General features: G+C 40.5%; 1 protein-coding gene across 1 annotated transcript; it reads left to right on the forward strand.

The window, feature by feature from the left end:
- Window positions 1-993: 993 nt before the first annotated feature.
- LOC132223594 (protein FAM47A-like) lies at window positions 994-2,595 on the forward strand. Its single transcript, XM_059678691.1, has 2 exons — window positions 994-1,728; window positions 1,828-2,595. The coding sequence occupies exons 1-2, from the start codon at window positions 994-996 to the stop codon at window positions 2,593-2,595; spliced, it is 1,503 nt and encodes a 500-aa protein (XP_059534674.1).
- Window positions 2,596-11,947: the final 9,352 nt, after the last annotated feature.

Consider the following 11,947-nt stretch of genomic DNA (forward strand, 5'->3'; position numbering starts at 1 on the left):
TATCACAGGGAACGGCTCTGTTTATTATAAATCAAATCTTGAAAGGGATCCCAAAGAACCAAACTGTTTCCAAGAAACACAACAGTATCTAAAAAGGGCAAATATTATTTGTGAAAAGAAAATGGATGGTGAACAACACATGGCTTTGAAATAAGGATAGGATCGGTAGTAGGGCACTGAACTATCCTTTGTCCTCAGGCTTTAATATGGCACTGCTTTTCTGATTATGTTGAAATGTTACCTTAAGAGATAATTGATCTTGATTTCTGAGGGGGATTTTGGGTGCCATCTGAAGTTGTACACCCAATGCCTCACTCACCTCACCCATATTTGGGCAAATATCAAAACCTGACGGCTGTGAGTACATAGAAAAAACATGGCTCTCAGAAGCTCCCGCCTTTCAGTTGTTACCTATAATTTATCCAGGAGAAATGAAAGTACTTGTATGACGATGTGAACACGTGAAATATTCGTGACCCCATGATTTCGAAACAGCCTCAAACTGGAATCAATCCAAAAGTCCATCAAAAGATGAATGGGGCCGAAATCGGCTTGGCTCAGTGGATAGAGCGTCGGCCTGCGGACTGAAAGGTCCCAGGTTCGATTCCGGTCAAGGGCATGTACCTGGGTTGCGGGCACATCCCCAGTAGGAGATGTGCAGGAGGCAGCTGATCGATGTTTCTCTCTCATCGATGTTTCTAACTCTCTATCTCTCTCCCTTCCTCTCTGTAAAAAATCAATAAAATATTTAAAAAAAAAAAAAAAAAAGATGAATGGGCAGCTGACCTGTGGTGTGCCCATACACGGGAACAGTTCTCTACCACAAGCAAGAACGCAACCTTGCAGGCCATTCCGGGACAATGCAGTCTGTGCAGGGGCGCGTGCTGACCCGCCTCAGGAAAGAATAAGAATGAGTCAGTACCAGGCAATGGTCTCCTAGCAACGGGGCCGCTGGGACAACAAACCCCTGAGGCCGTCTGGTCCAAGGGCGCCATGGCGTGCCAGCAGTGGCCCTTACCGGAGCCCCACAAGGGGTGGCTGCTAAAGTCGGACCTGAGGAAGAAGGCGCTCATAGAGTCGGGGCTGATCAAGCCGTGGCAGTCAGGGCCGAAGCTCGACAAAAAGCCGGAGCCCAGCAAGAAGTGGCTGCTAGGGCCGGCGCCGCTGGAGCCCTTGCCCCTGGGCATGGAATGTAAGCCCTGGTTCAAGGACAGGGACAGGTTGCCTTCCCGCTATCTCTGCAGGCAGAACAAGCAGCTTGGGAAGTGCCCCACCTCCATGGACAGCCGGCGGTGGGTATTTGTGAAGGAGGGACTGGACGACTTCAGAACGGGCTGTCCATCTGCTGAAGATGTGATCACTCGTGGCCCTCGGGAAGGCTTTCTCCCCATGATTGCTCATAGAATTCCCCGCCCTCCGCCCAAAAAGATTCACAGGCAGCCGCCCACGGGAGCGGACCTGTGTTCCAAGCTCTCGCCAGCCCAGCGAGCACGGAAGGCCTTTGTAGAGAACATTGAAGCCAGCCTGACCCAGCAGTCCCTGGCGAACTGCCTGAATCTGGAGGAAGCTCTCCCTCCAGACCTCCTCCTCAAGGTCCTGGAAGTGCTAGATCCTGACAGGAAGCTGGAGGACACGTGGGCACATTGTGAGGGCACCAAGGAAAGAAAGAAGACCCCCACACACCTGTGTGAAGAACATCCTGAGCAGACCAACCTGGAGCCTCCCCAGGCAGCGAACCTGGAGCCTCCCCAGGCAGGGATCCTGGAGCCTCCCCAGGCCGTGAAACTGGAGCCTCCCCAGGCAGTCCACCCCGTATCTTCCTGGAAGCTCAACCTGGAACCTCCTGAGGAGGACAACCTGGAACCTGAAGACCAAACCCACGTGCAAACGGCCAAGGAGAGCCTCCAGTCATATTTATTCAGTTTGTTTCCTGAGGAAGAGACAAATGCAAAATGCACAACGGATATTCCCAAAGATCTTGGGCTCCAAAAATCAAGAAGAAGAATTCGTGAATTCTGCAGATGGATCGATGATAATTTTGGAGACATAGGCATTGTTGAAGAGGACCTCATGAAACAGTTTGAGGTTGACTTAGAGGTCCCACTCACCCATAATACAGTCAAAATAAAGAAAATAAGCCAGCTTCCTTTGAAGATAAGGCCCTGCAAACAGCTAGATGACATACAGCAGAGAAAATTCTCCCTGCAGGAAGGTAACTGGCAAAGGAAACTCCGAAAACCAGAAGACCCTCATAAACCCAAACGGGAGAAGATAAGGTATGGAGCATGGTACCTGGACCCCAAATCCTGGAAAAAGCTGGTCAATGGCCAGCCTCTGCCCGACCCTAAAGTCGTCCCTGACAAGGAACATTTGACCGATGGAAGGCATCTTGAACCAGACATTATTGATGAACTTTATGGACCAATTGCCTTCAAAGATTTCATTGTAAGCAAGGGCTACAGGATGCCAGGTGTGATTGAGAAGATGTTTATGAGGAAGGGATGGAACTATGAGTCTGTGAAGACTCCTATACACCGAGTAATGAAACTCCTCTCCAAACCCAAAGAGGAGGATTCAGGGGACAAAGAGGATTAGACAATTTTCTATTTACTGTTCACTTGGCTAGTGTGTCTCTCATTTGAACATAAGTCAGCATTCACCATGAGTGCCTCACTGTGTATGGACAATTTGATTCCACAATATCTGTAAATTTTAACACCTATTGCTAATAAAACTTTCTGAATGAGCTTCTGCTTGGGTTCATCAATGTGTTATGTATTTTACCAACTATGAAGTCAATATTTACACATACTCCTCTTGGTTTTGATTGCATTAGGAGTATTATATATTTATGTCAATTATTCATTAAAAATAACCATAAATAAAAGAATTACTTACAAAAGATCTTGTTGCCCAGCCGATGTGGCTCAGTGTTTGAGCATTGACCTATGAACCAGGAGGTCATGGTTTGATTCCAGGTGAGGGCATATGCCTGGGGAGCAGGCTCGGTCCTCAGTAGCGGTGCATGCAGGATGCAGCTGATTAATGATTCTCTCTCAACATTGATGTTTCTCTCTCTTCCTCTCCTTCTCTGAAAATCAGTAAAAATCTTATATAATTAAATCCAGTGACCAAAATGTCAGGACAACCAGACAACCAGAGACTAGAACAACTGCCGCCCCTTGCCCCGGCTGGTTAGAGTTGGCTTTTTTCTTTTCTTTTTATTGCTCAAAGTGTTATATATGTCCTTTTTTTTTTTACCCCTAGTGCCCTCTCCTACACCCCTACCCCCAGTCTGCACCACCCCATAGTCTGTGTCCATGGGTTATGCATATATGAACATGAGTTCATTGGTTGAATTCTTCCCCCCTATTCCCCTTCCTGCTTTCCCTCTGAGGGTTGACAGTGTGTTCCATGTTTCTATGTCTCTAGGTCTATTTTTTTCATCAGTTTCTGTTGTTAGTTATATTTCACATATGAGTGAGATCATGTGATATGGCTCTTTCTCCCACTGGCATATTTCACTTAGCATAATGTGCCCTAGGACCATCCATGCTGCTGCAAATGGTAAGAGTTCTTTCTTTTCTCAGCTGCATAGTATTCCATTGAATAGTCGTACCACCATTTTTAATCCATTAATCAGCTGATGGGCACTTAGGCTGTTTCCAAATCTTAGCTATTGCCAATTGTGCTGCTATGAACATAGGGGAGCATATATTCTTTCAGATTGGTGTTTTCTGATTTCTTGGGATATAATCCTAGAAGTTGGATCTCTGGGTCAAATGGCAGTTCCATTTTTAATTTTTTGATGAAACTCCAAACTGTTTTCCACAGTGGCTGCACCAGTCTGTATTCCCACTGGCAGTGCACCAGGGTTCCCTTTTTTCCACATCCTTGACAACACTTGTCATTTGTGGATTTATTGATGATAGCCATTCTAACAGGTGTGAGGTGGCACCTCACTGTCCTTTTTATTTGCACCTCTTGGATGATCAGTGACCTTAAGCACTTTTTCATATGCCATTTGGCCCTCTGTGTGTCCATTTTGGAGAAGTGTCTATTTAGATCCTTTGCCCATTTTTAATTCAACTGTTTATCTTCCTTTTGTTAAGATGTATGAGTTTCGTGTAGATTTTGGAGGTTAACTCCTTAGATGTATCGTTGGCAAATATGTCTTCCCATGCAGTGGGCACTATTTTTATTTTATTGATGGTTTCATTTGCTGTGCAGACGCTTTTTTTATTTTGATGTAGTCCCATTTATTCTCTCCTTAATTTCCATTGTCCTAGGAGTTGTAGCCATAAACATAGTGCTACAAGAAATGTCTGAGATTTTGCTGCCTGTGGATTCTTCTAGGATTTTTGTGGTTTCCCGACTTATATTTAAGTCCTTCATCCATTTGAGTTTAATTTTCTGTATGGTGTAACTTGGTGTTCTAGTTTCATTTTTTCTTGCATGTTTTTGTCCAATTTTCCCAACACCATTTATTTAAGAGACTATTTTAACTCCATTGTATGCTCTTGCCTCCCTTGTCACATATTGAACATAATGACTTGTGTTGATTTCTGGGTTCTCTGTTCTGTTCCATTGGTGCATATGTCTGTCCTTGTGCCAATACCAGGCAGCTTTGAGTACATTGGCTTTGTAGTATAACTGGAAATCTGGAATTTGACTCCTCCAACTTTGATTTTCTTTCTCAATACTGCTAAGCTGTTTGGGGTATTTTTTGATTCTATATAAAAGTTTGGAGCATTTGTTCTAACTGTGAAATATGCTGTTGGTATTTTAATGGAGATTGCATTGAATCTGTAGACTGCCTGGGTACAATGGACATTGTAATGATGTTGATTCTACCAATCCATGAACACGGTATATTCTTCCACTTGCTTGTATCTTCCTGTATCTCCCTTTTCAATGTCCTGTAGTTTTCCTAGTACAGGTCTTTTATCTACTTGGCTAAGCTTATTCCTAAGTATCTAAATTTTTTTTTTTTATTTCAACGGTAAATGTGGTTGTTTGTTTGGTTTCCCTTTCTGAGAGTCCATTATTGGTGTATAAAAATGCCATAGATTTCTGGTTAATTTTATATCCTGCTATGCTGCCAAATTCATTAGTTAAATCTACTAGTTTTCTGATGGAGTCTTTAGGGTTTTCTTTGCATACTATCATGTTATCAGCAAATAGTGACAGTTTTACTTCCTCCTTTACAATTTGAATGCCTTTCATTTCTTCTTGTTGTCTGATTGCAACAGCTAGTACTTCTAGTACTATGTAGAATAGGAGTGGTGAAAGTGGGCATCCTGGTCTTCTTCTTGTCCCTATTTGAAATGGTTTAAGCTTTTGTCCATTAAGTATGATGCTGCCTGTAGGTTTGTCATAGAAGGATTTTATTATGTTGAGGTATGATCCCTCTACTCCCACTTTGTTGAGAGTTTTTATTTAAAAAAGGGATTTTTGTCCCATTGGATTTTGTCAAATGCTTTCTCTGCGTCTATTGATATGATCATGTGGTTTTTATCTTTCAGCTTGTTTATGCGATGTATCACATTTATTGATTTGTGGATATTGTACTGGCCTTGCATCCCTGGAAGAACAATTGTTCATGGTGTATGATCTTTCTAAGGTATTGCTGGATCCGAGTTTCTAAAATTTTGTTGAGGATTTTAGCCACTATGTTCATCAGGGATATTGTCCTGTAATTCTCTTTCTTTGTACTGTCTTTATCTGGTTTTTGGAATAGGGTAATGCTGGCCTCAAAGAAAGAGCTTGGAAGTATTCCTTCTTTCTGAATTTTGGAATAGTTTGAGGAGGATAGGTGTTCATTCTTTCAATGTTTGGTAAAACTTCTCTGTGAAGGCATCTCGTCCAGAGTGTGTTTGCAGGGAGTTTTTTTTTTTTTTTATGACTATTCAGGTTTTCTCATTAATTTATCCATGGATGTCAATGGGTATGAAAGTCTCCTACTGTGATTGTGTTGCTGTTGATCTCTCCCTTGATACCTTCCAGAAGTTTTGTTTATGTATTTGGATGCTCCTGTATTGGGTACATATATGTTTACCAGAGTTAAATACTTTTGTTGTATCAATACCCTTAATATTATGAAGTGGCTTTCCTTACCTCTAGTTATGACCTTCACTTTGAGGTGTATTTTTCTCAGATATAGGTATTGCTACCACAGGTTTTTTGTTTTGTTTTGTTTTGTTTTTTCGTTTCAATTTGCTTGAAGATTTTTTTACAATTTCTTCATGTTCAGTCTGTGTGAGTCCATTGTTCTGAGGTGGGTCTGTTTTAGATAGTATGTATATGAGTCATGATTTCTTATCCATTCAGCTACCCTGTGTTTTATTTGGGGAATTTAATCCATTTACGTTTAAGGTTATTATGGATAGGTCATAATTTGTTGCCATCTTTATTCTTTGAGCCTGTTTTGCTTTCTCTTTCTCCCTTTCTATTTCTTCTCTACAACAGCCCCTTTAGCATATTTTGCATAGCTGTATAGGTGGTGATAAACTCCCATAGTTGTTGTTTTTGTTTGTTTGTTTGGGTTTTTGTTTGTTTGTTTGTTTTGTTTTGTTTTTTGTCTGTGAATCTCCAAATTTCACCTTAAATTTTGAATGATAGCTTTGCTGTTTAGAGCATTATTCAAATCAGTAGTTTGCTTTGCATCAGTTTATATACTTCATTCTATTACCTTCTGGCCTGGCGTGTTTCTGTTGAGAAATCAGTTGATAGTGGACATCCCTTTTACGTAACTTTGTCTCTCTCTTGCAGCCTTTAAGATTCTTTGTCTTTTACATTTGCCAATTTAATTACGACGTGTCTTGGTTTGGGTCTTTTTGGGTTCATCTTGCTTGGGACTCTCTGTGCTTCTTGGCTTTGTGTGACTTGATTTCTCCCCCAAGTCTGGAAAGTTTTCTGTCATTGTTTCTTCTAAAAATGTTTCTATTCCTTGCTCAGCCACTCTTCTTCTGCCACAACTATTATGCACATGTTGTATTGTTTCCAATTGTCCCAAAGCTCCTGTAGACTCTCCTTCTGATTTTTAATTTTTTTTTTTCAGTTGCTGCTCAACTTGGGCATCTATTTATACTTTGTCTTCTAACATGCTGATTTTGTCCTCAGCTTCTTTTAGTCTACTCTTTAATCCTTCCATTGTGTTCTTTATGGCTGCTATGTCATTCTTCATTTACTTTTTTTGTAAAAGTGATTTGATTTTATTTAATTTAAATTCTTTATTGTTTAAAGTATTTCATATGTCTCCTTTTTCCATGTTGACCTCTCCCCACCTTTGCCCACCTACCAGTACATGCCCTCACCTCCCCTTACAGTTGGTGTCCATTGGTTATTCTCATATGCATGCATACAAGTCCTTTGGTTGATCTCTTATCTCCTCACCCCCTGCTTTCCCTCATGGGTTAGACCAGGGGTGGGCAAAGTTTTTGACTCGAGGGCCACAGTGGGTTCTTAAACTGGACCGGAGGGCCGGAACAAAAGCATGGATGGAGTGTTTGTGTGAACTAATATAAATTCAAAGTAAACATCATTACATAAAAGGGTACTTTTTTTGTTTGTTTGTTTGTTTTGTTGTTGTTTTGTTTTGTTTTGTTTTAGTTTATTCATTTCAAACGGGCCAGATCCGGCCCGCCGGCCGTAGTTTGCCCACAGCTGAGTTAGACAGTCTGTTCGAGGCTTCTATGACTCTGTTTCTATGTTTGTTCATCAGTTCATGTTCATTATATTCCACAAATGAGTGACATCATATGATATTGATCTTTCTCCAACTGACTTATTTCACTTAGCATAATGCTCTCTAGTTCCATCTATGCTGTTGTAAATGGTAAGAATTCCTTGATGCCGATGGCCATATAGTCCATGAAAAACGGGCACCTCAGTTCCGTGTTCAAGGTTCATTGTCTCTTCAAATAAAGTCATTGGTTCTTAAATAAATAAAGGTCTTTCTCTGATTCCTCTGAGCAAATCCCTCACATTCCAGTTTTAAAACAGCTATCCAGGAGTCTCCACCAAGGACTCAATTAGGTGCATCTCGGGACCCTGGATGGAGGAGGGAGGAGGGATTCGATAGGACCCTGACGGAGGGAGGAGGGATTCGATAGGACCCTGATGGAGGGAGGAGGGATTCCATAGGACCCTGATGGAGAGAGGAAGGATTCCATAGGACCCTGATGGTGGGAGGAGGGATTCCATAGGACCCTGATGGAGGAGGGAGGAGGGATTCCATAGGACCCTGAGGGAGGGAGGAGGAATTCCATAGGACTCTGATTGATAGAGGAGGGATTCCATAGGACCCTGGATGGAGGGAGGAGGGATTCCATAGGACCCTGGATGGAGAGAGGAGGGATTCCATTGGACCCTGGATGGAGGGAGGAGGGATTCCATAGGACCCTGATGGAGGTAGGGAGGAGGGATTTACAGGACCCTGATGGATGGAGAAGGGATTCCGTAGGATCTTGATGGAGGAGGAAAGAGGGATTCCATAGGACCCTGATGGAGGGAGAAGGGATTCAATCGGACCCAGATGGAGGTTTGAGAAGGGATTCATTAGGACCGTGATGGAGGAGGGAGGAGGAATTCCATAGGACCCTGATGGATAGAGGAGGTATTCCATGGGACCCTGGATGGAGGAGGAAGTATTCCATGGCACCTGGGAAAACACAAAATTAACCTACCCCTTATAAACAATGTATATGAGGGTGAAGTCAGGTGGATGGTGTTCAGCCCTTTGAATGTGGATGAATGTTCATGCTTAACGTATAAAACATATCCTTAAAATCACAGGTGTGCTTACCTCTGGAAAAAGGGTGTATAGAATGGGATTGGGCAGGGATTAAAAGAAAGGATTCTTGTATTTAACCTACAGTTTTGGTTTACTAAAATATGCAAATATTAACATTTGTTAATCTGGGTAGCAAGATGGAGACCCCTTAATCTAAGGACAGAGTAAATGAAATTGCAATACTGCGGATGGTCCTTGGTCAATTGTGATAGTAAATAGCTGCTCTGTGAAGAGCAGGTCTGTTTTAACTTGCTCAGCTCTAACCCTACCCCATGCCTCCTTACATAGGACAGTAAAGGTCTTTGGCATCTGAGCCTTTTAATCTCCCTAACTACACTCCAAGACAGTGAATGAATGGAAGACAATTACAGACCTGCAGAGAAGGGAAACAATAGGACCCATTTTCCTGAAGGAAAAAACACTAGTGTTCCAATGTGAGAAGTACTGTGTTTTCTTTGGCATCAGAAAGTGTTCCTATCCTACCTGTAAACTCTATGCCAAGTATCCCCGAAGGAGAAAGAAAGTGAATAACTGACACACTCCACTTTCCCATTTTGAGCAAAACACTGGTAGTGAAATGGACATCACAATTCTAGATCTGATCCATGCTACTTACTGAGGTGAATCAAGTAAGTCCTTTATTCATATATATAAATGAAAAAGGTTTGCCAGATGTATGAGGAAGGTAAAATAGAAGATCACAATAAACACACAAAACTATGTCATTTTGCGGGAAAACTCAGATAAAATATTGAAATAAAAGATAATTTCACCAAAAATTCAAATTCCTATTCTCAGATTTTTAAGGGAAGAAAATAGATTTGTAAAAGTAAAATAAAATGTCTACTATAGAAGGAAACAATTAGAGGACAGATCAAGCACTTGCAAGATAGAAATATTTGCAACAGCATGGATTGAGCTGGAGAGTATTATGCTAAACGAAATAAGCCCGTCAGAGTAAGGTAAGTATCACATGATCTCACTCATATGTGGAATCTAATGAACAAAATGAATCCATGAAAAAAATAGATCCAGAAACAATGTCATTTTGATTTTTAAAAAAATGAAAACTGCTGAAACCGGTTTTGCTCAGTGGATAGAGCGTCGGCCTGCGGACTGAAAGGTCCCAGGTTCGATTCCGGTCAAGGGCATGTACCTGGGTTGCGGGCATATCCCCAGTAGGAGATGTGCAGGAGGCAGCCGATCGATGTTTCTCTCTCATCGATGTTTCTAACTCTCTATCTCTCTCCCTTCCTCTCTGTAAAAAAATCAATAAAATATATTAAAAAAAAATGAAAACTAAAAGGGGAAGTTTCTGGAATAATCTGATGTTGAAAAATGTTGCTATATTACAAGGTATCAGAATTATCTTAAATGTGCTTATTATAAGTGATCAAAGTCATGCTAACAACTACCTGTAAGACACAATCTTCACATGCTGTCTATTTAAGAAGCAAAAAATGGGACAATGGAGAAAGATAAGTACTCTACATCAGTAATCACTCTTCAGAAATATTTGCTTTGGGAGATGGTAAACAACTACAGCAGGCTCTTTTTCAATAGCCATATTTCCTAATGTTAGCTGCCATAGCCAGTGTAGGATGAATACTTGGAAGATGCTTATGTTCATACAGTAATGTAACCTCATGTATTTAAGAGTGAAGAGAGCTCTAGAAACATTATTTGGAACACCTGATGCTCATTCATTATATTTCATTGGCTAATTTTTAAATATATATATATATATATATATATATATATATATATATATATATATATATATATATATTTAGAGAGATAGGGAGAGGGAAAGAGGGATAGAAACATCAGTGATGAGAGAGAATCATTGATCAGCTGCCTCTTGATGGCCCCTACTGGGGATTGAGCCTTCTTGCCTGCACCACCCTGATTACGTGACCTTCACCAAAATGTTACCAGGGACACTTCAGTCCCCAGGCTGAGGCTCTTGGAGAACCTTTTGAGCTCGGCATGTCAGCATTTTGAAAAACCCTAACTTAACTCTGGTGCCATGTCACATATAGGAATTTTTTGACATTTGCAACCATAGTACAACGAAGATTTATATGTTTGATTATTATTTTATATATTTAAATGCCATTTAACAAAGAAAAATCAACCAAAAAAATGAGTTCGCGTGTCATAGGTTCAACATCACTGCTATCCAATGATCCAAAACAGCTAGGATTCACTTGACAATTTCGATAACGGGTACATGTAATTTCTGTTGCATATCTATCTTTCCTCTTTGGAAAAGGTATATGTCACATGACAAATGGGGACAATAGTGAACTTTTAAAGGGGTTTGAATATACTGGTCATTACCTTTGGCTACGTATCATTTTTCCTATGAAAATGTCACCTCATTCTTATCCTTAAATGGAGATATTCTCCCAGTGCTTCCTACTGCAGGAAACAATAATATTAATATTAATAATGATATTAATAATAATATTAATTTACAAGCAATGACTTCTAGAATAGATTGAGTTCCCATTGAATCGTGGTCACTGATTTTCTATTCCTTAGCTTCATATTTTAACTTATACCAACCACTTAAGTCTTCCTAGCTGTATTAATGTATTTAATTCTATTTCATTGATTTGCAATCTCAGCCTACCTCACTTAACACTTACTCAGAAAGAATGTACTTCAAGGGTGAAGTCTGAAGAAAATCTTTAAAATAATCAGATGGCAAAAATTGATGGGAATTTTCTTATAAGGAGAGTATGGTGTTTGTATCTTTAATTGCAATAGTTTGCATATTGGACACACTGCCTCATACAAAAGGAGAACTGAACCAATGTATGCTGAATAAGTAAGTGAATAAAAAATGTATTTGAGGACAAGATTCAAGTTGCTGCCATGGTTGAAGAATTACATCTAATCTGTAATGTGTGTATTAGTGTATTATTGGCTATGACCAAGAAAAACCCATGCTGCATTGAAACTGTAAAACACCTAATGCGACATGCTAAGGAGTTTACTATTTATTTTTTGGAATTTTTAGAAGATGCTTATCCTGAGTATTAGGGGAAAAAGAAAAATTGGTTGGTATGGATTTTAAAAGAGGCATTTGTTTCAATAATGCGGGTGTGATCTACAATTTCTAATCACGGAGAATAGCAAGAATTT

Source organism: Myotis daubentonii, chromosome X, assembly GCF_963259705.1.
Source record: "Myotis daubentonii chromosome X, mMyoDau2.1, whole genome shotgun sequence".
Lineage (NCBI taxonomy): Eukaryota > Metazoa > Chordata > Mammalia > Chiroptera > Vespertilionidae > Myotis > Myotis daubentonii.

Coding starts and splice junctions, on each gene's coding strand:
- LOC132223594 (XM_059678691.1), top strand. CDS start 994: ATGGCGTGCCAGCAGTGGCCCTTACCGGAGCCCCACAAGGGGTGGCTG. Junction 1,729..1,827: donor CCAACCTGGAGCCTCCCCAG/GCAGCGAACCTG, acceptor TCTTCCTGGAAG/CTCAACCTGGAACCTCCTGA.